The following is a 20,789-nucleotide window of genomic DNA, read 5'->3' as shown; positions in this document are numbered from 1 at the left end:
CCAAAGCGTGGTTTGCATGGCCCCCTTCTTGGGCATCACTGCTGGCGTGACGGTGGAGAGTGTGGGCATGCCAGGCAGCTGCGGATGCCAGCTCTGCTCCCCACTGTCCCACCGAGGCAGCATTGATGCCAGGCTACTCGGTCTGCCCCACCTTTCTAGAGGCTCTGGCCTTTGCTCCCAAGCTTCCAGACTGTAATCTCTTAGGGCAGTTCTGCCCGAACGCACTCTCTTCCCTTCTCACTGACAGCAGGAAGCTGCCAAGGAAAGGACCCCGTTCAGCTCTGCTGATACCGCCCCCTTCCTTTGAATGGTAGGGATCTGTGGAGAGGTGTGCCGACACCCGTGGACCAACCATCTGTCACTCCTCTTGGTTCTGTTTTCTGACTGTGGTATATTACTCTAGGTTGCTGCCAAAGTCTCATTTATTTAGGGTTGTTGTTTTTTGTTTGTTTGTTTGTTTGTTTTTTATCCTTTGCTAAGAGGCTCTTCTCTGTGGACTAGCATAATTTTCCGAAAGTCGGAGGGCTGTCCACGTTATCCACAAACAGCAGGGATGTGGTAGTAAGCCAAGCATCCTGGAGGGGACGTGTGTTTAGTGGCCGGTAGAGAGAAGATGTTTACATGGAAGCTCAGCAAGGGTCTGGTCTCATTATGTGATCTTTGGAGGAGTGGGAGTCGCAGTGAACAGCAGGGAGGGCTTTGAAGGAGCGCTGTGCCGAATCCCGGGGTTACCGAGATCTGTATCCTGGATCCTGTTCCCCGTTGCTGTCGCTGTTATCTCAGTGCACGCCTTCCCCGCGGGGGCATTTTACAGAGCACGGAGCACTGTAGAAGCCCCTTAGTGCCCTTCCCCTGACCCAAGGACTTTTCTTGGATCCTCAGGAAAGCCAGCTTTTGTCAGCCTTGGATATCATGGCTATTCCTGTAAAGTAGTCATTAGCAGACTTGCTGAGGAGACCAAAGCATCTTATCTCCCTTTTCCAAACAGAAAAGTGAAGGCCTCATTGCAGCCACTCTGGTGTGGCTGCAACAATCTGGTATGGTGGAGGGGGACTTGTTTTAGCACAGATGGACAGGGAACTGAATTTTCTGAATTTACACACAGGGCTCCTTGAATAATTCTGCCTTAAATTTGGCAAGAACCATTGCTAAGAACCGTGCTAAGCCTAAATGTGCCTTCTCCCCTTTCCTGAAGTTTCACATCCTTTCTTTTTAGAAGTTGCAGCCTAATCCCACCCCTGGCTCGAAGCTGACTTTGCTGAGCAGGACATTGCACATCTGGCATCTTCATTAAGATCCCAGTCACCTGAGAGGCTGAAGCAGAGTCTGAGGTTCTACAGGAGGACAAATATGTAAAGGTTTTATTTTCACATTGAAGAAGCGCCACCAAACAGTAGAGGGCAGGGATTGACAACTGGGGGCCAGTAAACTGGCTTCCTGTTCAAATGGGGAGCTTCCCAGGTGGCGCTAGTGGTAAGAACCCACCTGCCAATGCAGGACACACGAGAGATGTGGATTTGACCCCTGGAGGATCTCTGGAGGAGAGCGTCGCAACCCCTCCAGTATCCTTGCCTGGAGAATCCCACAGGGGGCTGCAGTCCATGGGGTCGCAACAGGGCTGGACACAGCTGAGCAGGCCAGAGAATCAAATGGGAAAGCTGCATAGAGCTTCTTTTTCTAACAAGCAGACTCTCCGCCTGTGAATTAGAGGTGTTTGTAAGCCTGGTGGGTGGGAACTGTTTGGATGAAGTGGGGCTTCCTCGTGGGAGTCATCCTAGCTTGTTTTCTTGTTCTCTTTTGAAATGATCGCTTTCATTATACACAGATCTCCTCCAGAGCTCTTTTGCGTTGGTAACTTCTTACTCAAAAGCCATTTCTATTCGGTAATACGGGATGAGAGGGTAAGAATGACCGAATGAGAATAGATTATACTTCTGGCCTCATGCTAAGTTATTTTCCCCAGCTGAGTTTGTCAGCTGTGTTAGGCAGTAGGGAAACAGGAAGTAAGACCCAGGACCTCACCCTCAAAGCCCACCAGGGAAGCCTGGACACCAGGAGTGACCTCATCCATCTCTAAATAGCCTGGGCTTCATCTTCCTCTATGTGTAAGCGCCAAGCTTCAGTTACCACTGAGCACTTCCACTGGCTAAACCATTGTCTGTCCAGTCTCAGCCCTGTTAGGGGAAAAACTGTTGAGGCAAAGGCGTTGATGTTTACTGAGCAGTTACTGTGCCAGGCACTTTCACTGTTCTCGCTTCATTCTCACAACGGTGCCATCAGGCAGGGGCCCCTCTCTTTCTCCACGTGGTCCATGAGGGAGCTGACAGCAAAGGTTCCGAGAAGTTAGATGCCGTGTGTCCAGGAACCTTTGTGGTGCAACACACCATCTCTCCCTTCCCCAGTGCGATAAACACACCTGCACACACTTGCACATGTGACAGTTAAGTTCCTCTGTTCCTAGCTTTGCACTAGCTAATTTCTCAAAACAGCATCTTGCGTAAGTGTTAAATCCACTGTTTTATAAGTCATCACCGCTCACTAGGCTGTGAGCCAGCATGGTGGTGAAGCTTTGACACCCACTCCCTTCTTCCCCCACTTCCTCTCTCCTCCATAACTCCCTGCCCAGCCATGGCCCACATGCCGCCAGGCTCTCTGTAATTCTTAGGGAGTTGACGTGACCTGGGTTAATAAGTAATCATTCAGAATAGAGCCATGCGCCCAGATGTCCATTGCAAGCTGTGGGATTTTCCTGACCTCAGGGGAGGGGGGGCCATGGGGAGAGGCAGGAAGATGGGGCTGTGAGGAGCCCTGCGGCCCATTTCAGGGTTCAGGCCTCCCTGAAGGAGGTTTGAGCTGTTAGAGCAGGGCCCTCTGGTAATGAAGCCAGCCGTTTGTCCTTGGGAACAGAATGAGGCCTTGTGAGATCAGAAACAATGGGCATGTTGAGTTTCAGACCTGGTGTGAACCGAAGCTCGGGCAGAGGCCCTGTGATGGACTGGGACAGTTCAAGGGACGCATTCTTCACTAGCAAGGCTCTGTTGTCAACACGTCCCCTAAGTAATGATACTTAGTCAACGGTCATTAATGCCCCGTTTCAAATAATTCCCGCAAGTGAGTAAGTCAACAGTTCTTGGAGTTTTGTTTTTTTTTCTTCCTCTTCTTCACATTTTAACTTCTGTAGTTTGTCTAAAAATCACCCCATGAGAAATGCATGAAAAATAAGTTTGCGTGGCAAAGTTTTATTATTTATCATGGCATTATTTTCCTTTTAAATTCTCCATTACCTCTGAAGCAAACACTTCCTCCTGTGTTTCTGATAGTACGTTGATTCCCAGACAGTAAAATCGGGAGTTGCAAAAGCTGCTAATAAGTACAAGCTTTTCATACAAATTTGGCAAATTCGGCTCATCTAGTACCAAGTCCTGTAAACTTCTAAATCGCGGCTCGTCCGTGGACACAGCTCCCTAGCAGCCCATTTTGATCCGTCCGAATGCAGCCTGTGCAGCTGGACTTTTTCTAGTAAGATGAGACGGAGCAGGAGCGGCGTCCCAAGAGCACACAACCCCGGCCGGAGCCTGGCGCGGGTGGGTGAGCAGTGCAGCCTAGAGATAAGGGGCACCGCAGACGCTTCTGGGAGCGCCCTGGAAACAGACCGGCCAGCTCGCGGGGCCGGGGCAGCGTGTTGGCGGGCGCGGCGCCCCTGGGGTCCCGAGCCGCCAGGGGGCGGGCGGCCGGGGGGCAGGGCGGGGCTGGCGCGGCTCACCGCCCTCCTCTGTCTCTCCGCAGGTGAGGCTGCGGCCGCCGAGCCGCGACATGGCAGCATGACAGCCCCGGAGCGCGCTGCCCGAGGACGCCGGGACGAGGGAGCCCCCGCCTGAGCCGCCTTCCCGCGCCCTCCCCGCTGCCGCGGCGCGGCTCGCTGCGCTTGCTCACCCCTGGGACGCCCGCCTCCCTCCGCCTTGAGCATCAATATGTGTCATGTCATTGTCACCTGTCGCTCGATGCTCTGGACCCTCCTGAGTATTGTGGTGGCGTTCGCCGAGCTCATCGCCTTCATGAGCGCAGACTGGCTGATCGGGAAAGCCAAGCCCCGCAGCGGCGCCGAGCCGGGCGAGCAGGGCGCGGGCACCCCGGAGCCCTACCACCCCACGCTGGGCATCTACGCCCGCTGCATCCGGAACCCCGGCGTGCAGCACCTCCCGCGCGAGACGCTGTGCGGGCCCTACGCTGAGAGCTTCGGCGAGATCGCCAGCGGCTTCTGGCAGGCCACCGCTATTTTCTTAGCCGTGGGCATCTTCATTCTGTGCACTGTGGCCCTGGTGTCTGTCTTCACCATGTGTGTGCAGAGCATCATGAAGAAAAGCATCTTCAACGTCTGTGGGCTGCTGCAAGGAATCGCAGGTAAGCGTGCGCGGAGGGGAGGGGCCCTGGGAGTGGCCCTAGGGTGCCACTGCGTGTGGGCGGCATGCCCACGGCTGACTCCTTTGCTGCGTGCGTCTTTAGGAGCGCGGTCTTCTCTCCGGGGCTAGGCAGCAGCCACGCGCTGCCCTCATCGCTCCCTTTGCCCTGTATCACTCCCCTAAAGCAAAGGCAAGGCTGTTTGTTCTCTGCTCTCCCCTGCTCATCCTCTTAGCCTGTATCCCCTGGTTCTAGTTGCTGGGTTTTGTTTGAGAAAGCTGCCATGGGGCTTGGCTTTCCCGATCAGCCAGTCTGCGCGCATAAGGCAATGAGCTCTGCAAACAAATGAGCTCCTACTTTTTGCTTTTCCCACTAAATTAAAAGCATGCTTTCTGCCCTCGGGCGTCCAGGGAGGAATTGCGGTGAAGGAAGCCCCCTGCAGTGGACTGTGTCCCGGGACCACTGTAAGGGAGGGGCAGTCATTCCCAGGCAGTGAGCCGGGCGCTGCCACCCACCCCGCCCCCACCTCCCCCATCCCCGCGCGGGATGATTTCAGCTTTGGGCGGGGAGGACGCCAGCCGGGAGGGAATTAGTATCCGCTGCTCTGTGTTTAATAACGGTTCTGGTTTAAACTGACTGTCTCCTGGAGCCTGACAGAATGTTCTGTGCACTGGGATCAGAAATTACACACTAACTCTGCCACTTTCTGGGAGTTTCTCACTAATGAGCTTGTTAGAAGTGGGTGGAAAGAGAAGTGTGAGCGCCTTGCAGAGATCCCAGAGGGCAGGCTGTGAGCACCCAGGAGACTCCCATGGCCACCAGCATTTTCAGACTGTCCCGTGCGGGGTTAAAAAGTGAATCTGAAAAAAAAAAAGTGAATCTGGAACCAAGAAGGTTATCGGTCTGTCCACACTCAAGGGACTTGTTCTGGGTGGCAGACACACTACACCCCCACACACCAGAGTTTGAAGACATCCTCAGGAAGCAGAGGAATAGATTCTTGCTTTGATTCTCAAGAGAAAAATCCACTTTTTAAACACTGCAACCAAAGTATTTCTTAATCTGAAGCCTGACGGGAGAAACAGCAGGCCACCCCCACCTGTCATTGAAGGGCTCATCCTGCAGCTGTGAGCCGGGGCTGCAGATGGTGCGGATAAGCACTGGGCCTGGCGCGAGGCCTGTGAAGAAGCAGACCCTGAAGGAAGCAGCTCTCCCCTGCTTTATGGCGAACTCTTGAGCTCAGCAGGGCAGGCTTCCAAACAAACGGGTCCAACAACTGTTTTTCCCCAAACCCAGCTGATAAGGTGTTTTCCTTGCCCAGACCTTAGGAGCCCTATGTGTGCATGTTGGGGAGAGGGGAGAGGGCCCGGAGGAATGATGGAGGACCTGCGCCACACTCCTGCTGCTTTTGTGTGGGGGATACACTCGTGACCGGTCTCAGGACCCCCATCTCTTTCTCTGCCAGGACCAGCCGTACCATGGGAGACCCAGGCACTCACAGGCACTCAGGGAATTTGGGAGGCCAGGATTCTGATTTTCAGCTTTGCTACTGACTTGCACTTTCACTCGAGATAAATGCACCCACTTCTCTGGATGTTGGCATTCCTCTTCTTAAAGATCAAGAGATTGGAAAATATAATCTGATGTTGGAGTTTTGCTTCTGTGAAACTCATTGTCCTCCTTTTGATTGACTTCTCAGATCTGACATTCATCCCCTTTGGCTTGGCGTTTCACCTTCCAAAAATGTTCAGTAAGCTCAGTTTCCATACTGGATCATCTTTGTCTTGTCAGAGAAATGTCCCTGCTTTATTCCCCGAGGCACACAGAGCCTCAGGGGTGTGCGTGTGTGTGTGTGTGTGTGTGTGTGTGTGTGTTAAAACTTTTGCTGAGGAGTGTTACCAAAGTGCTACCAAAGCTTTTTGAAAAGTCAAAATAAACAGGTAGATGAAGGGAAGCCAATTTACACAAAGTATCAATCCTGTTGAAGCGCCTTCGTTGACCAGAGTTGTTGTTTCTGCTCAGTTTGCACGACTGTGGTGTATTTGCTCATCTCCTGTGACTTCATGACTTTATTATGAGTTTTATCAATATGCTGGAATGCAGATACGACTTCTGGTTTGTCATCCCTAGAGAAACTCACTGCCTTTCACCCAAGGGATAGCCATTTATAGTAGGGTGGGACATCTTGGGAGGCACCATCACAATCAGTCTTTTGCAATCAGTTTGCAGATTATAGATATCCTTCAGTCTCAGAGACTGTTTACCTGCAGTTTTTAATAAGGTGTTGTTCCAGTAAACTTTAGTCTCTAAGAATGTGGATTACTCCACCAAGGCTTTGGTGCTCTTGTTTGCTATTTCACATAAATGGCAAGAGTGTTCATCTTGGCACAGAGATGAGTACATATTTTAGGTATTATTCATACACTCCAATGAGTTATTCTTGACGTTTCTCTTTCTCTCCGTATCAGGCCTCTAGGAAGAAGGGCTGGGGAGAAGGGAGTACCAACCCAAGACACTGGTCTACTGGTCACCTGTCTCGCAGGAGTCTTGATTCTCTAAAAGCTTGCTCCTCATTTCTTTCACTCATGTTCCCCATGCACACATGAGGCATCTCAGAATGCCTGAAATTGCCAACAACTGGCTGAAGGCAAAGATTCCTGTACAGTTAGGTCCTGCCTCTCTAGGGACCACTGGTCTAAGGCTAAGAAAAGGGGTTTCTCTTCACCACCCAGCCCAGCAGCACCCCTCTGAGAAGAAATCAAGGGAAAGATGAACCGAACGTTTGCTGGTCAGCTGGCTCCCTCGTGGTGGGCGGGGGCCACATCTGTTAGGGAGTTCCAGTGGTCTCTTTCTCCTCTAATAAGAGGTCCCCACCAGACAGTGCAAGCCAACGTCAATGGCAGATGTGGCCCTTGAATCTGTGGCTCAGAGAGTTGCCCCCGAGTGTCTGAAGCAGCCCACTGGCTTTCTGTCCTCTTGGCCGGTCTGTAAGGGGATCTGGTCAGGCCCCGGCCTCAGCCAAGGACTTGCTACAGCTGTGAGCATCAGTCTCGCCTCTCCCTACATGCCCTCTCTCAACCCTGCATCTGTTCAACATTGAAACCAATGGTGAGACAGGAGGCTGGTGCCAGAGCAACCAAAGGATTCTTTAGAAATATACTCAGACTGTGTTTGTTCTTACAACTTGCATTTTGGCAAAAAGGACATTTTATTTTGTAAAATGTAACTGGGTGAAAAATTATATGCTATCATATATTAGGAGATCAAACCAGCCAATCCTAAAGAATATCAACCCTGAATATTCAATGGGAGGACTGATGCTGAAGCTCCAATAATCTGGCCACCTGATGTGAAGAGCTGACTCATTGGAAAAGACCCTGATGCTAGGAAAGATTAAAGGCAGGAGGAAAAGGGGGTGGCAGAGGATGAGATGGCTGGATGGCATCACCGACTCAATGGACATGAGTTTGAGCAAACTCCGGGAGATAGTTGAAGGACAGGGAAGCCTAGCGTGCTGCAGTCCATGGGGTCGCAAAGAGTCGGGCATGACTGAGCAACTGAACAACAACAATATATTCCTTTACTATGCCTAATCTTAAAGGCCAAAGGCTTGCAGAGCTGTCACTGTTCAGAGTGTAACATAAGTCATCAAAATCTTAGTATTTTGATTTTAGAACTTGGGTGTAAAAGAATATACCTCGGTGAAAAATCTCAAAATCTGAGTTACTTAAAAAAAGCTATTGACTATTAAGCTAATCCAGATGGCAGGATTTGCCCTTACGGCCTCATCTCGGGGTGACACCCAGCCGACACTTCCAAAATGCTCATGCACAAATGCCCTGGCTGTTCAGAGTTTTCTCTCTGCAGCAGTTGGAACTCAAGCCTCTCCTGGCCCTGGATCAGCCCTGACCTCACCTTGAAGTGTCTGTGAAATGTTGACCAGTTTTCTCACTTGGAAAATGGATTTAGCAGTAGAACCTATCTCAGGGTTGTTTTGAGGATTAAATCAGATCATATATGAGAGAGGCTTTTAAGCACAGTGTTTGGCACATGGTAAATAGTAAGTGGTAGCTACATGATGATTATAAAAGTATTTATGCTTTCTTGGCAGGTTTTTAGTATGTTTTTCTGTGTTCCTTAAAAGTTGCTGCATTCTAAGAAATAGAGGTGTCTTTAGAATTGGCCTGGTTCTGTTGAAACCCAGTGTGACCGCATCGTCTCAAGTCATTCCCTGGCCCTTTGTTGGCTGCCTCTGGGAACTGAAGAGCCCAGAGCAGCCCTGTGACTCTCCCATCCCTCTGGTGTCCTCAGGCCGGTTTCTGAAAGCTGAATTGATAGGACAACACAGAACTTCCTCCTCTCACTCCTCTTCCCCTGACAAGAACATTCTCCCCATCCTTCCTTTCTGGAGGCAGCTTCTAGCCGTTGAGTCCTGGTTGCAGGAGGCTTCTCAGGCTCCCCTTGCAGGATAAATCACAGGCTGCCTGGTCTTCACTGGGTGAGGGCTCGCCTGGAACTTGGCAGAGCCACCAGCACACGTCAGTCCATAGCCCTCTGGGATTCATTACAAAAGCTGGGGAATCGGCCAGCAGGGTCGTTTTCGCCAGCTGCCTTCCTTAGGCTGTGACCTGGATGTGGTCCACAGCAAAAGCGTAGAATGCAAAGATCCAAGTTTTCCATGACCGCATCAAGCAGTGTGGGTTTGGAAATACACGTAGGGCCCTCTTAGCAGCCTGTGGAATCCCCAGTGACTCAGGTTTGGGATGGAGCCACGACGATGAGCTCAGGAGCGGGCCCGCTGGCCCCGGCCTGGGCTGTTCCCCTGGGGTGGCCACAAGGCGTGACTAGCGCGGGAGCTGCTGGCCGGGCTGCCTGCTGGCTTCAGGTTCCCTTCACAGACTCTGTGCCACTTCGTGTCTTGTTGGCTCTCCCGCTTTGCAGTCCCTGTAGCCCTCTGCCTGCACCCATTTCAGCCCAGCAGGATGGCTCCAGCAAGCTGCCCACCCACTGGCTGGCTGGATGGCTGTGGGACCATGCACGCAGGCACCGCTCCCTGCCGTGGGAGCTCCAGGCCTGCTGCGCGGGTTCAGTTTCCTTGGAGGTGAGCCATGATTGAGGGGGAAGGAGGACAATGTGAAAAAAGATGGGAAAGGAGTAAAAGAAGAATCTCAGAAGACAAGCGGAGGGTTTTGTCCGTGCTGACTGGAGAGTGGCTTTGGAGTAGTCCGGGCCGCGTAAGGAGGTCGGGGTTGTCATGTGAGATCCGCCGTGATTGCTGTCTGGGGCTTGGCATTCTCACTGCGGTTTTTCACAGGGTGAAAGCTAACCTTAGCATCAGGAAGATAACCATGACTCAGCCTGACTGCAGCATCCATTCTGATGTATACCCTGCCCTACCTGTTCACTCCCAGTGACCAAGTCAGTCACTGGCAAGGAGAGAGATAAGAACAAGGGTTTGGGAAGCATGGGGAAGAGGGGAAGAGATCCCTGACTGTCTCAGAGCCACTTTTCACCTGCTTTTCTCCGAGAAGGTAGTGTGACCTTGATTGCCTGACTTCAAGACATCTTCACAGAAAAGGCAGGAGGGAAGTCAAGGGGGCACCCCCTGCTTCTCCTGAGAACGAGGCCCCAGTAGACCTGGCTGTCAGAGGCGGCTCTGAATTGCTGGCTCTCCAGTCAGAATGCCTCCACCGGAAGTGGGGTCTAACCCTTCTATATCTGAGTCATTTTAAGAGGACCACATGTAATGATTCATCCACCTTGAGGAAAAGGCAGGCCAGAATTAAATTTCAATTCAAGGATCTTTTATTTAATGCCTGCTAAATACAAAGACCCCTAGACTCAGGTCTACAATTTCTTGAGTTTCTCTGCTCCCAAGCCATATTAGAGAGTCATTGCTTCAGAAGCTGAACCCTAGAAAAGCAAACAAAAAATATCATCACATATAAAGGGAAGAAAAGAGTTCAGCTGTATCGTTAGAGGAAAAACTACTGCCTAAGAGCAAGTGGACCAAACAGGTATTAATTTGAAAAATCAGTTGGAAACACTAGAAGAAAATCGCAAACTCTCTTTAAATTCAGATAGAATATGCAGTTGATACACAAATGAAGTATTTTGCTATGGTAACCACTTAATTGTAGACAAATAATCTTGGGAGCCATGGTGATCTGTGTTCCAATTCCAGTAACAAATCATCACTTAAGTATGACTCTGAATATTTACACAGGTGGTTCAGGCACTGTTCTAAAAGCTTGATGCAGCCGTGGGGGTGTTCTAAGTTCTGATGTCACTTCAGAAGTAGTCTGCATCTCCTCTGAAGACTTCTCTGTGCTCAAGCACAGCACAGTTATGAGTTTGGATGTTGCATAGAGGCTTCCTGGTGGTTTTACTAATTAGCTCACAATCCACAATCTCTTTTTTTTTTTTTCAAAGATAGCCACTAGTACAGATGAAACCTAAACCACACACATTGAGAAACAAAGTCAATATTAAAAACTTCAAACCAAAATACTTAGTGGTTATATGTGTTCAGAGTTTAGAGGGCAACATCAGGGCCGTGGTGTTGAAAAGATGGCACCTGCTTGGTTGCAGGGATTATTTAACATTATCTGGACCCCCCAAAATCTTTAGTAGACATGAAATTTAAATTACTGTCCTGAAAATTTCAGAGCTCAATAACTACATTTTTATAGTCTCTTGTATTCTGCTATAAACTGCATTTTATTTTTTGTGGCAGCTTAAGTTGTAAGTGTATTCTGGTTATAGTCAAATAGCAGCTCTTTCTAATCCTACATGTTGGATGAATAATTTATCAAGAAATATTTTATGAACTTCTCCCAGTTGCACAGACACAGTTTAGGAAACACCTCACTTGGAATGCAAGGTAAAGTATTATCACTAACTCATGGGAAGGAATAATCTCACTAAATTACTTTGCTGGGCTGCATTTAAACAGTAAAAGTTAAAGCTTTAGAAACTACCAATGAAGTAATTTGCATAGAAGCGCGAATCATTGCTGAGGAAGGCTTAGGGAGGCTTCAGTGTGGGAGAAACTCATCTTTCTCATGGGTTGTTTCACCACATATTCTAGGGGCATCTGACAACTCTTAATTGATGGTCATTAATTTTGAGTAATTATAGAAGAAACTTCCTCTGGGGGGCTTGGCTGCAAGGTCTTGGTATGACAGCTACGCTCTGATTGTCTTCCAGAGAATTCTCTTTATTGCTCTGTCATCCGTTCTCCAGCCCCCACACTGGAAGAATATTTTTCTTGCCAATTATAATTCCATGGAAGTGTTTTTAGTAGAAAACACGTGCCCTACTAGACTCCTGCAGGGAGATGGTGTAAGCATTAGCAGAAGCTTTAAGTAAAAAATTACCCACACCCTATCCTTCACTTGTTCTCTCCTTCCCATCAGAAAACCTTGTTGGTTAAAAGCCTCTAATGTTATTGATCATATACTAAAATAACATGTCGGTATCATCTACTCTAAGACACTGGTTATCAGCTGAAAACGCTTTTCATTACCAGTGAACCCTCTGACCTCTTATTTCTGATCTGGCCTTCAGAGCAGAGTTTTTAAATGTCAAAGTTGGGTCCAGTCTAGTTTATCCATAAACCCTTGAAACTTTAAAATGAGATGCAGTGAAAACAGATTTATATTCTGAATGCCAAAGCGATGGAATTCAGAGCCTCTTTACACTCTACCTTTTTATTTGTGCAGTCAACAAACGGGCTTTTCAGAGAGGTGTCCCCATCCTAACTCAGACCTGCCTCTCTCTCTTTCTCAAACACACACACACACACACACCGCCCCCCCCCCCCCACCCCCGCCCCCCAGCAGCCTCTCACTGCCTTGGAACCAATACCAGTCCACTCCGCTAAGGTTTTGTCAGTTAAAAAGAAAAACAATGCACAGTGTGAGTTAAGTTTATTTGTGGTAAAATGAGGACTGCAGCCTGGGAGACAGCACCTCAGACAGCTCTGAGGAACTGCTCCGCAGAGGTAGGGGAGGGCCAGTATTCGTGACTTTGGTGAAGTGGGATGTATGCGGGCCAGCACGCATTTTTGCACAAGGTTGCTGCTAGTCTGGTGAAGGTTGCCGCTAGTCATGAGGAACAGATGTCTCTGTTAGTGAATTTATTGCTTTTCTAGATAAGAGATACAGGAATCGGGGCCCATAAAATCTCCTGAAAATGTCACAGAGTGCTTCGTTCCCAGTCTCCACCCTGAACTCCTGTCAGAGGGTGGTGACGGCTGGCAGCTGCAGTGGCTTAGTGACTTCATCCTTGTAGAGTCAGACGGCAGATGACAGTTTTTAGTTTCCACTAGTCATCAACAAAAATGAGAAAACTAAGGACAGTGTTGTAAGATTTCATGGTGCTATATGTGTTCAACTTAAAGACCTGTCCTTTATTCTTAGGTTGCATCCTTTACCCTTTTTTGTTAAAATGCCCTTTTTCATGAAATGATAGTAAGAGGAGATAGTGGTGTTTTTAGTGTCCATGTTCGCAACAGAAGAAATACTGACTCCCAGTAACTTTCATGGCTCTTGTGTTACTGTCCGAGGTCCTAAAGTGTGGGAACGACTCTTCTAGAATATGAGCAAGGAATGAGGCCTGCTGCATACACATGAGATGCTCAATAACTGTTGTCCACTGACAGAAACAGAGTCTGTTCTGTGTTCACTAATCTGTGCTAGAAACTATGAGTTTCTTGGGATTTTGAAAGAGTAAAGGTTGTGGTAAATGCTGCGAAGTCTCAATCCTAGCATGAACTCTGCCCTCCTAGACAGCTAGAGCATAAATAGTAATTAATGCAGTCATCATCCAAAGAACCAGTAAGAATCATTTCAGAGCTGGCTGTCACTAAAACCAAGTTCTGTTTGGGCTTTATAGAATAAGTTGTCATTGAAAAATTGAAAAACCTTAGTGGGCAATGTGATTTCAAAAGTAGAGATTCACCCAAGGGGGCATTCATGGGCAGAAGCCCTTGATTTGTGGGATGGCTAACGCTTTGTTGTGTTATACTGGTGTATGAATGCTGCTTGGAGAGCCCTGGCTCTGAATGGCCAAGAGGCACTTTGGTGCGGAGGACAGTGTCCGGGCACCTGGAGAAGTCATGCAGGCCGGGGTAGCATTGCTAACTTAGTGCTGGGGCTTGGGAGGCAAGGACCTGAGTTCTCCTTGGGTGGCAGACCCCAGGGGGCCCATCCTGGTGTATGTAGTTGTCGTAAGCAAGATTTCATGAGAGTCTGATGCGTTAGATTGAGAGCAGCACTCCCTGAATGCAGACACTGGCAGAAAGCAGGTCTCTTGTTAACAGAGGATTAACTGAACCTGATGCGTGCAGGTAGTGGTGCAAGGGTTCAGGGTTAGGTGGTCAAGACAGAGCTCCTCAGCTCTGTTCCGTGAATTAAGAAGGGCTGCTTGGAGGAGGGGAGATGGTTAAACCCGCTTGCACGAGCAAGGATGTGATTTGGAGGCTGTCTGACCATGCTCTTGGTGCTCGACTTTGTGTAATCAGCTGTAAGTGTCTCTCCTGGAAGGTTCGTAGGACATGGTTTTCTGTGGATCATTTTGTGGATGGCGTTAGTATCCCAGGCGGATGTGCAGTTTCAGATGGCTCCCAAGCACACAGACTCTAAGAGCAAAGACTGAAATGTAAGCAGGTTATACAGCTTACATTTTCTCCCTCTCGTCCGATGGGTTTTGTGCTTTATTTCCAGTTTTCTGCTCACACAGATTCTGCAGGAGGGCATCATAGCGAACACTGTGCTGCTTCGACCTTTTCATCGGTTTTCTTTCTAGAATTTTTTTTTTTTTGGCCAATGACAGCCATTCCAAGGTGGCATCTGTACTGCAGTAAGGAGGCTGATGACACTCAGATTGCAATGTAAGACAAGGTGTGGATGCACATCCTTTATCTGGTTGCCATCTTGCTGTAGGGTTGTCAGGTCAGCCTGCCTGACGCTAGGCAAGCCTTCCCCTCCTCGTCATACCTCGACAGCAGGCCTGTGGTGTTTCCACTTGATAAGCGCTTGTCACATGCTCCTGAATGTCTCACAGGTGTAAGCAAGCCGGCTTTTGAGGATTCAGCAACCTCCCCTCCTCAGTTGGACAGGGTTCGCAGTAAAGCAGCAGCCAAGGGTGATGGCTCCGGAGTGGGCCACGGAGCACTGCCGCCTGGATGTGAGTCCCAGCTCCACCATCGATTAGTGGTGTAACCTTACCTAATCCCTCTCTGTGCCTTGGTTTCCTTATCTGTCAAATGATGAGATTAATAGTACCCACCTTAGTTCTCTCAAGGACTGAATGAGTTCTATGTAAGGGGCTCGGCTGGTGCCTGGCACCTTGTAGTGCTTAGTGAGTGTTAACTGCTGCCATAGTCACTACGGTGGTAACAGTTGCATAGCTTCCCTGGTGGCTCAGAGGGTAAAGCATCTGCCTGCAATGCGGGAGACCCGGGTTCAATCCCTGGGTAGGGAAGATCCCCTGGAGAAGGAAATGGCAGCCCACTCTGGTACTCTTGCCTGGAAAATCCCATGGACAAAGAAGCCTGGTAGGCTACAGTCCATGGGGTCGCAAAGAGTCGGGCACAACTGAGCGACTTCACTTTCACTTCACTTTCTTTCATAATTACTGTAACAATTATCATTCCGATCATTAAGGGGTTCTAATCACCTGTATAAACCTCCACCTTTCAAGTATTAGTTGCAAATGTGGAAAATAGAGGGAGGGTGTTTACAGCTTAAACTCCATGTCATCTTTGTTTGGAATCTACCATTTTTACCATAGCAGATCTTTCCAAAAGGTTCTTCCAAATATGAGACTAGGAAGGAAATGGGAATCACAAATGACCTGTGAAGTCGGTCAGCAGCATAGCATGTGCAAGGGGCTGTGTCATAGGCACTGAGTGTGAGTTTGAAGTGGATGTGGAGACAGAAGCCAAGAAGCAGAACACTCCTCCCTGCTCTCCGGTTTACAGTCCAGCGGGAGTTCATCTCAGCCAAAAGTATGTACTTGGAGGCATCCGAGAGACCTTGGAACCAGTGCTCCTCTTTTATGGGACAAATGCATGTTATGTCACAGTAAGAGTCCTGGTTTTTCTTTCGGTGTCCAGGTAGTTGGTAACCATTTCCTTGTTTTTATTTAAACATTTTACGCACGAAATTGAGCTGCCGCTCTTAAAGCAGAGTGTAAGGGGCCTAGTTCAGCCTTGCCTCGGCAACTGTGGAAGCATGACTACAGGGAGTGTGCAGAGTCCTTGCACGTGGGGAGCAGGCCCTTTCAGGCGGCCCTCTCTGGGAAGGGAAGGGCTAGATGGCAAGCTCGGTGGGTGGACAGCCGGGTGGGCTGACAGTGCCCCCCTCCAAGCAGTCTTAGTTCCGGACAGTGTGCCCTGGGGTGTGATGCAAGTGAAAAGATCCCCAGCTAACAACAGTGGGTGACTTTCCAATAGCTATTAGTGACTGCCAAAATGACTTCCAGCTTTGGAAAAAATGAAAATGTAGGCAGAAAGGAGAGGTAAGCGCACAGATCAAAGTTAGCTGTTAACTAGCAGGCCTAGGGCTTGTCGCGTGTCACTCCAGCGTCAACTGTTGGACCGCATGATGGTCCCGGATTTAGAGTTACGTGAGCACGTGTGTTACCCTCGCAGGGGCAGGGCATCATCTCTCCTCCCTTGCCCCACTGGCCCCCTCCATCGGAGGCTGATCTGCGGCACTGCCCTCAGGGCCAGGGGGTTGTCCCTGGGCCGTGGGCGGGTCCCCCTCCCTGCCTTCGGTGCCAGCACTCTCTGCTGGCCTCTCCACTCCCCGGGCTCGTGCTGCTGGCCACTACCTCACGGCTTCTGCGAGCTGAGTGCTCCACCGCCCTCATCTCCCCTCACCCCCACCGCCACCTGCCGTCTCGCCGAACTTCTCCAGGTTCACCCCTGCGCTGCTCCTCTGCTCCCTGCTGGCCCCCTGGGCAGTGCCCACGTCAGCCTCAGCGCATCTTTACAGGTGTCGTGGCTGCAGCCAAGCATAGTTGGAAACAGTTTCAGAGTCTTGAGGCTAAATGATCTCTAGATTAATGAAGACTCATCACACTTAATTGACTTAATGCGGTTTTTTTTTTTCACGTGATCTCTCAATAGAGATCTATTTTTTGTAGCCAGAAGGGAGATTTTCAACACTTGCAGTCTCATGATTTGGTCCCTTCACATGTTTCATTAGTAAATGTGGCTGGTGTGCTGTTGGCCAGAATTGCCAACCCCTAGGATTCATGTTATTGAATGAAGCTTTTCCTGCAACCATTTTAAAAGCTTGGCAAGAACTTAAAATGGCTTCATTTTAAAATGTAACAAATCTACATCACAGCACTCTATCTTTTCGTTCATCCAACAAATATTTACTGAATGCCTATTACATGTCAGACACTGCTCCAGGCAATTGGGACACATAAAGAATAAACTGCACAAAGTTCTCTGTCCTCCTGGGCTTTACATTCAAGCTGGTGGCGACAGGCAACAAACCAAATAATTATATAGTACGTTAAAAAGCGACGGGTGCTATGGAAGGAACGAACAAAAAGCCAGGGCAAGACAGGCTGGGTGTGCTGGAGTGAAGGGGGGCGGGTAAACTGCAGTATTAAATAGGGTCTCAGGGCAGGATTCAGTGAGAGGAGATTCAACCCAAGACCTTTAAGGAGATGCAGGAGTTAGCCATGTGGGCAGTCAAGAAGTGCTCTCCTGGCCAAGGAACAGCTAGAATGGAGGCCAGTGGGCTCTGCCAGTGGAGGAAAGTGGGCTCGAGGAGAAGGGCTGGTGTCAGAGATGATTCGAAGATTTCTGACCTGAGCAGCTCTGGAATGGGACTCCCGTTTACTGAGATGAAGCCCATGGGACAAAGACCGGGTTTTGAAGTGGGGAGCAGGAATCAGGAGTTAGGTTTGGACATAGTTTTCAAGCACCGTGTTAGCATCCAAGTGGGCATCAAGTGGGCAGTTGCATATGCAACTCTGGCGCTAACATTAAGATCAGGGTTCAGGAGATGGCAGCCCAGAGGCGGCACCTAAAGCTGTGGGATCGAGTGTGATCAACAAGGAGAATGCAGAAGACTGGGCCTTGGGCCCTCCAGTGTTCAGAGACTGGAAAGGGGAGGAGGAACCGAGACGGGACAGTCAGCAGGCCTTCCCACCTTGGGTTTCCTTTAATCCAGTGTTGTCAGAACTTGTGGACTGAAGCTGTCACCCCCAATAAGCCTGGAATGCTCTCTGAGCTGTGTCTCAGAGTGGGGCTGGGACGCCGGGAACCAGTCATTCTCCTGTCTGATTGGTCTTGTTATAGAGATGCCAGCCTGGGCACGAGGTGAAGGGGCAGGGGCTGCCTCCTGGCAATGTGCGCAGTGCGAGAAGCTCGCTCAACAGACTGGCGTTTAGCTAGAGTCACAGGGCAGGCCTGGTAGGGATAAACATAACCAGGTGGAGTTTGGGGGTTTTTTTGAGCTATGTTGAATGGGAAATCAATGTTTGATAGTTAGATGGTTTCCTGCTAGGTTCTTAAATGAGTCAGTGGCTGTTTGAAAGCCAGAAATAAATTGAACTCTTGACCTCTGTTACCCAAGGTTAACTGTGACACACCCATCAGAGGTTTATGGTAAATGCAGAGATAAAATTGTGGCAGAAATCCAGAAAGAGCCAGCCTTTCTGCCCTCATGGGGCTCAGAGTCCTGCTAGGGCACTGCTCTGTCCCAGGGCTGAGAATAAAGCCTGCTACTTACTAGGCAGCTCAGTAAATTGAGTTGAATAAGTACACAAAAGAAACACAATGAAGAGCTGAAGAAGGGTGTGCAAGGGGCAGTGGGAACACAGAGAAGACCATTCTGGCAGGAAGTGGTGACAGATGTCACACAGGTAACATGAGAGCCAGGGTGTAGGGTGGGGGGTGGGTATTTCCAGGGGGATGAGTGCCCAAGGGGTCAGCATGAGTGACACCCCTTGTTTGGGGAGTGGGCACTCCCCAGGATGACCTAGTTGGAGCCCACATCTATTGAATGAAGCTATGTCTGCTAGGCCCTGTCTGCTGTGAGCTCTCCAGAGATACTAGGTTATTTCAGAGCTTTAGAATGAACATGTTACAATCTAGTGGTGGCTGAGTGGGCATCCTTTCCTGGGGGCTTCTCCACACTGCCGGTGGCAGTAACAGATGGCCATCTTTCCTTCCTGTCCTTAGAAAATTTTCTCCGCGAACTGAGGTCTAGTCGGTCTTTTCTATTTGGTCTGGAAGCCTGCCTGAGGAGGAAGCAGGAATATGATGGCCAAAGGCGCACTTGCTATTCCGCACAATAACGAGCGCGTTAGTGCTGGTTCTCCCTGCCGGGCCAGGGAAGAGGGCCTCCTTCTCAACAGGCAGCGGGTGACCACAAAAGGCAGGCTGCCTGGAGCCCGTCCCTCGGCCAGCAGGTGTGAAAGGGGGTGGTGGTCCCGTGACAGAGCCGCGGGAGGGCTGGCACTGACGCGGCAGGGAGACTGGGAGGCCTTCCCCACGCTTCCCCCACAGGCCGTGGGCAGCGTCGCAGACTCGGCTCCCCCGTTCCAATAGCATCCCCTGCTCTTAACGCTGGAGGTGGCCATCTTCAGACCAAGTAAAACATTTTTATTTTATTGTATTCAGCAGCTCCTGGTCTTTCCAAAACTGGGGGCTTGGCAGGATTATGGAGGTTTTCCCCCCTACCTAAGGGATTTGATTTCAGGGCAGCAGTAAGAAAATTCCCTAAGATATATAATTTTGTGGCTGGTCTAATCATAGCCAGTGCTGACTGTTGATCAGGACGACTATGGCTTCACTTTTCCCAGCGTGCTTCATTCATTTTCTTTTTAGCACCTTCTTTGTTTTAGGCACTGGAAACTCAGCCAGGAGAACCAGCTCCTACCCTCTCCTTTTTAGAGCTCATGAAGTCTAATTATTTAAGTTAAACCAGAGCCATGTGTGTATGTTGCCCACAGACTAGAAATTTCTCTGTAGCAGGCTAGAACTGCTGGGTATCCAGGTTGAGTCTGAAAGCTCCTTCTAGGTCAGGGAAACTATTACTAAAATGCCACAGGGACACGGTGGATGTTGCATTGTGGCTGCTGGTACCCATGACAGCCAGCATCCTATGGCAGGCTTCAGTAATCTGTCAGGGCTGTCTCTAACCTGGGCTGGGGTAGCATCTGCAAGGTAGTCCAAGTGACTGACCATCATTTCCGTTAATGTCTTTCTTCCCCAGATAAGGCTGAGTCACCCCCCAGTGACCCCACGGTGAGCAGTCTGGCACCTTCTAGTCCTCCTGGCACAAGGAACTGAGAGGCTGTTAGAGAAAAGACGGGCTGCAAGGGGGAGGGTCTCCAGGTTGGGGAGAATCGTGCCTACTTGGGTACCATCCCCCGAGTGGGGCTGCTGCAGGGGATACCACCTCTCTGAACTGCTAGGTTGCCTGTAGCCATGGGAGTTGTCTTGAGCAGTTGTCCAGCATCATCCTCGATGCCTTTCCTCCCCCTCCCAGCTGGGCCTGCTGCAGCTCAGCCAGGCCCCAGGAAGAGAGGCCAGTCAGAAGAAAAGCAGACGCCCACTCGCCTAGTCCCGTTTTCTCTGTCACCCTCCAAACCCACGCACACACTGAAGGTGTGATGCGGTAAAAAGCAAGGGCATGGAAAGGCCCCCGAGACGGGCTGGCCTCGCTGCAGGAGCTGCTGTTTCTTAATACTTCCAAGGGGGAGAGACCAGTTCCTGGCGTGGCTCTTATGTGAAACTCAGTCCAGAGCACACCTCGCCGGGGGTCCCTGGGGCACTCCAGAGCGAGGATGAGGGGAGCCACGCCACATCTGCCGCAGACTTGGTGTATGTCTTACGGCGTGTCTTGCCTGTGGTCTGATGTGCCCATTCTGTCTCCGTAGCTGGTGTCATCAACCCTATTTGCACTCTGAGGCACATGTCTACGTCTAGCCCCTGGGGTTCACAGGCCTTGGACGGGCAGTGTGACAGGGGAAGCCAACCCACCAGGATTCTGCATCTCTTTTCCTGCTGGGGTGGTTCATGCTTGTTGACTGGCATCTGCCAGAGTTACGGTACTCTTTCTCCTCCAGGGCACTGTGGTTCGGAAAAACTCTACTGCAGAACAAGCTGCCCTGACATTAGTAATATTTTATTAAGAGTCTACTCTATGGCAGGCTTCCCTGGTGGTACAGAGGTTAAAGCGTCTGCCTGCAATGTGGGAGACCCAGGACCGATCCCTGGGTTGGGAAGATCCCCTGGAGAAGGAAATGGCAACCCACTGCAGTATTCTTTCCTGGAGAATCCCGTGGATGGAGGAGCTTGGTGGGCTACAGTCCACAGGTCACAAAGAGTCGGACACGACTGAGCGACTTCA

At 50.0% G+C, this 20,789-nt stretch overlaps 2 protein-coding genes across 18 annotated transcripts in view; one reads left to right on the top strand and one right to left on the bottom strand.

The window, feature by feature from the left end:
• The window catches only part of LHFPL2 (LHFPL tetraspan subfamily member 2), a 169,829-nt gene that overhangs the window by 141,407 nt on the left and 7,633 nt on the right, over positions 1-20,789 (top strand). For 8 of the 15 annotated variants that reach the window (XM_042252012.1, XM_027971485.2, XM_060418765.1 and 5 more), the window contains one exon: positions 3,787-4,401. In XM_042252012.1, the coding sequence (XP_042107946.1) occupies positions 3,972-4,401 (430 nt within the window). In that variant the 5' untranslated portion in view covers positions 3,787-3,971. Of the gene's footprint in view, positions 1-1,216; positions 1,353-3,786; positions 4,402-20,789 lie in introns of all 15 variants that reach the window. The other 7 variants (XM_042252014.1, XM_042252013.1, XM_042252009.1 and 4 more) reach the window with 1 other exon arrangement.
• Positions 10,181-20,789, bottom strand: part of SCAMP1 (secretory carrier membrane protein 1) — a 148,390-nt gene continuing 137,781 nt past the window's right edge. For all 3 annotated transcript variants that reach the window (XM_027971482.2, XM_060418764.1, XM_042252006.1), the window contains one exon: positions 10,181-10,311. Coding sequence is in view for 1 of the 3 variants with exons in the window: in XM_060418764.1 (XP_060274747.1) it covers positions 10,282-10,311 (30 nt within the window). In the remaining 2 variants the exon portion in view is untranslated. The remainder of the gene's footprint in view (positions 10,312-20,789) is intronic.

This window comes from Ovis aries, chromosome 7 (assembly GCF_016772045.2).
Source record: "Ovis aries strain OAR_USU_Benz2616 breed Rambouillet chromosome 7, ARS-UI_Ramb_v3.0, whole genome shotgun sequence".
Taxonomy (NCBI): Eukaryota; Metazoa; Chordata; class Mammalia; order Artiodactyla; family Bovidae; genus Ovis; species Ovis aries.
Note: the sequence above shows the minus strand (reverse complement) of the source record. Positions and strands in the feature narration are given on the sequence as shown.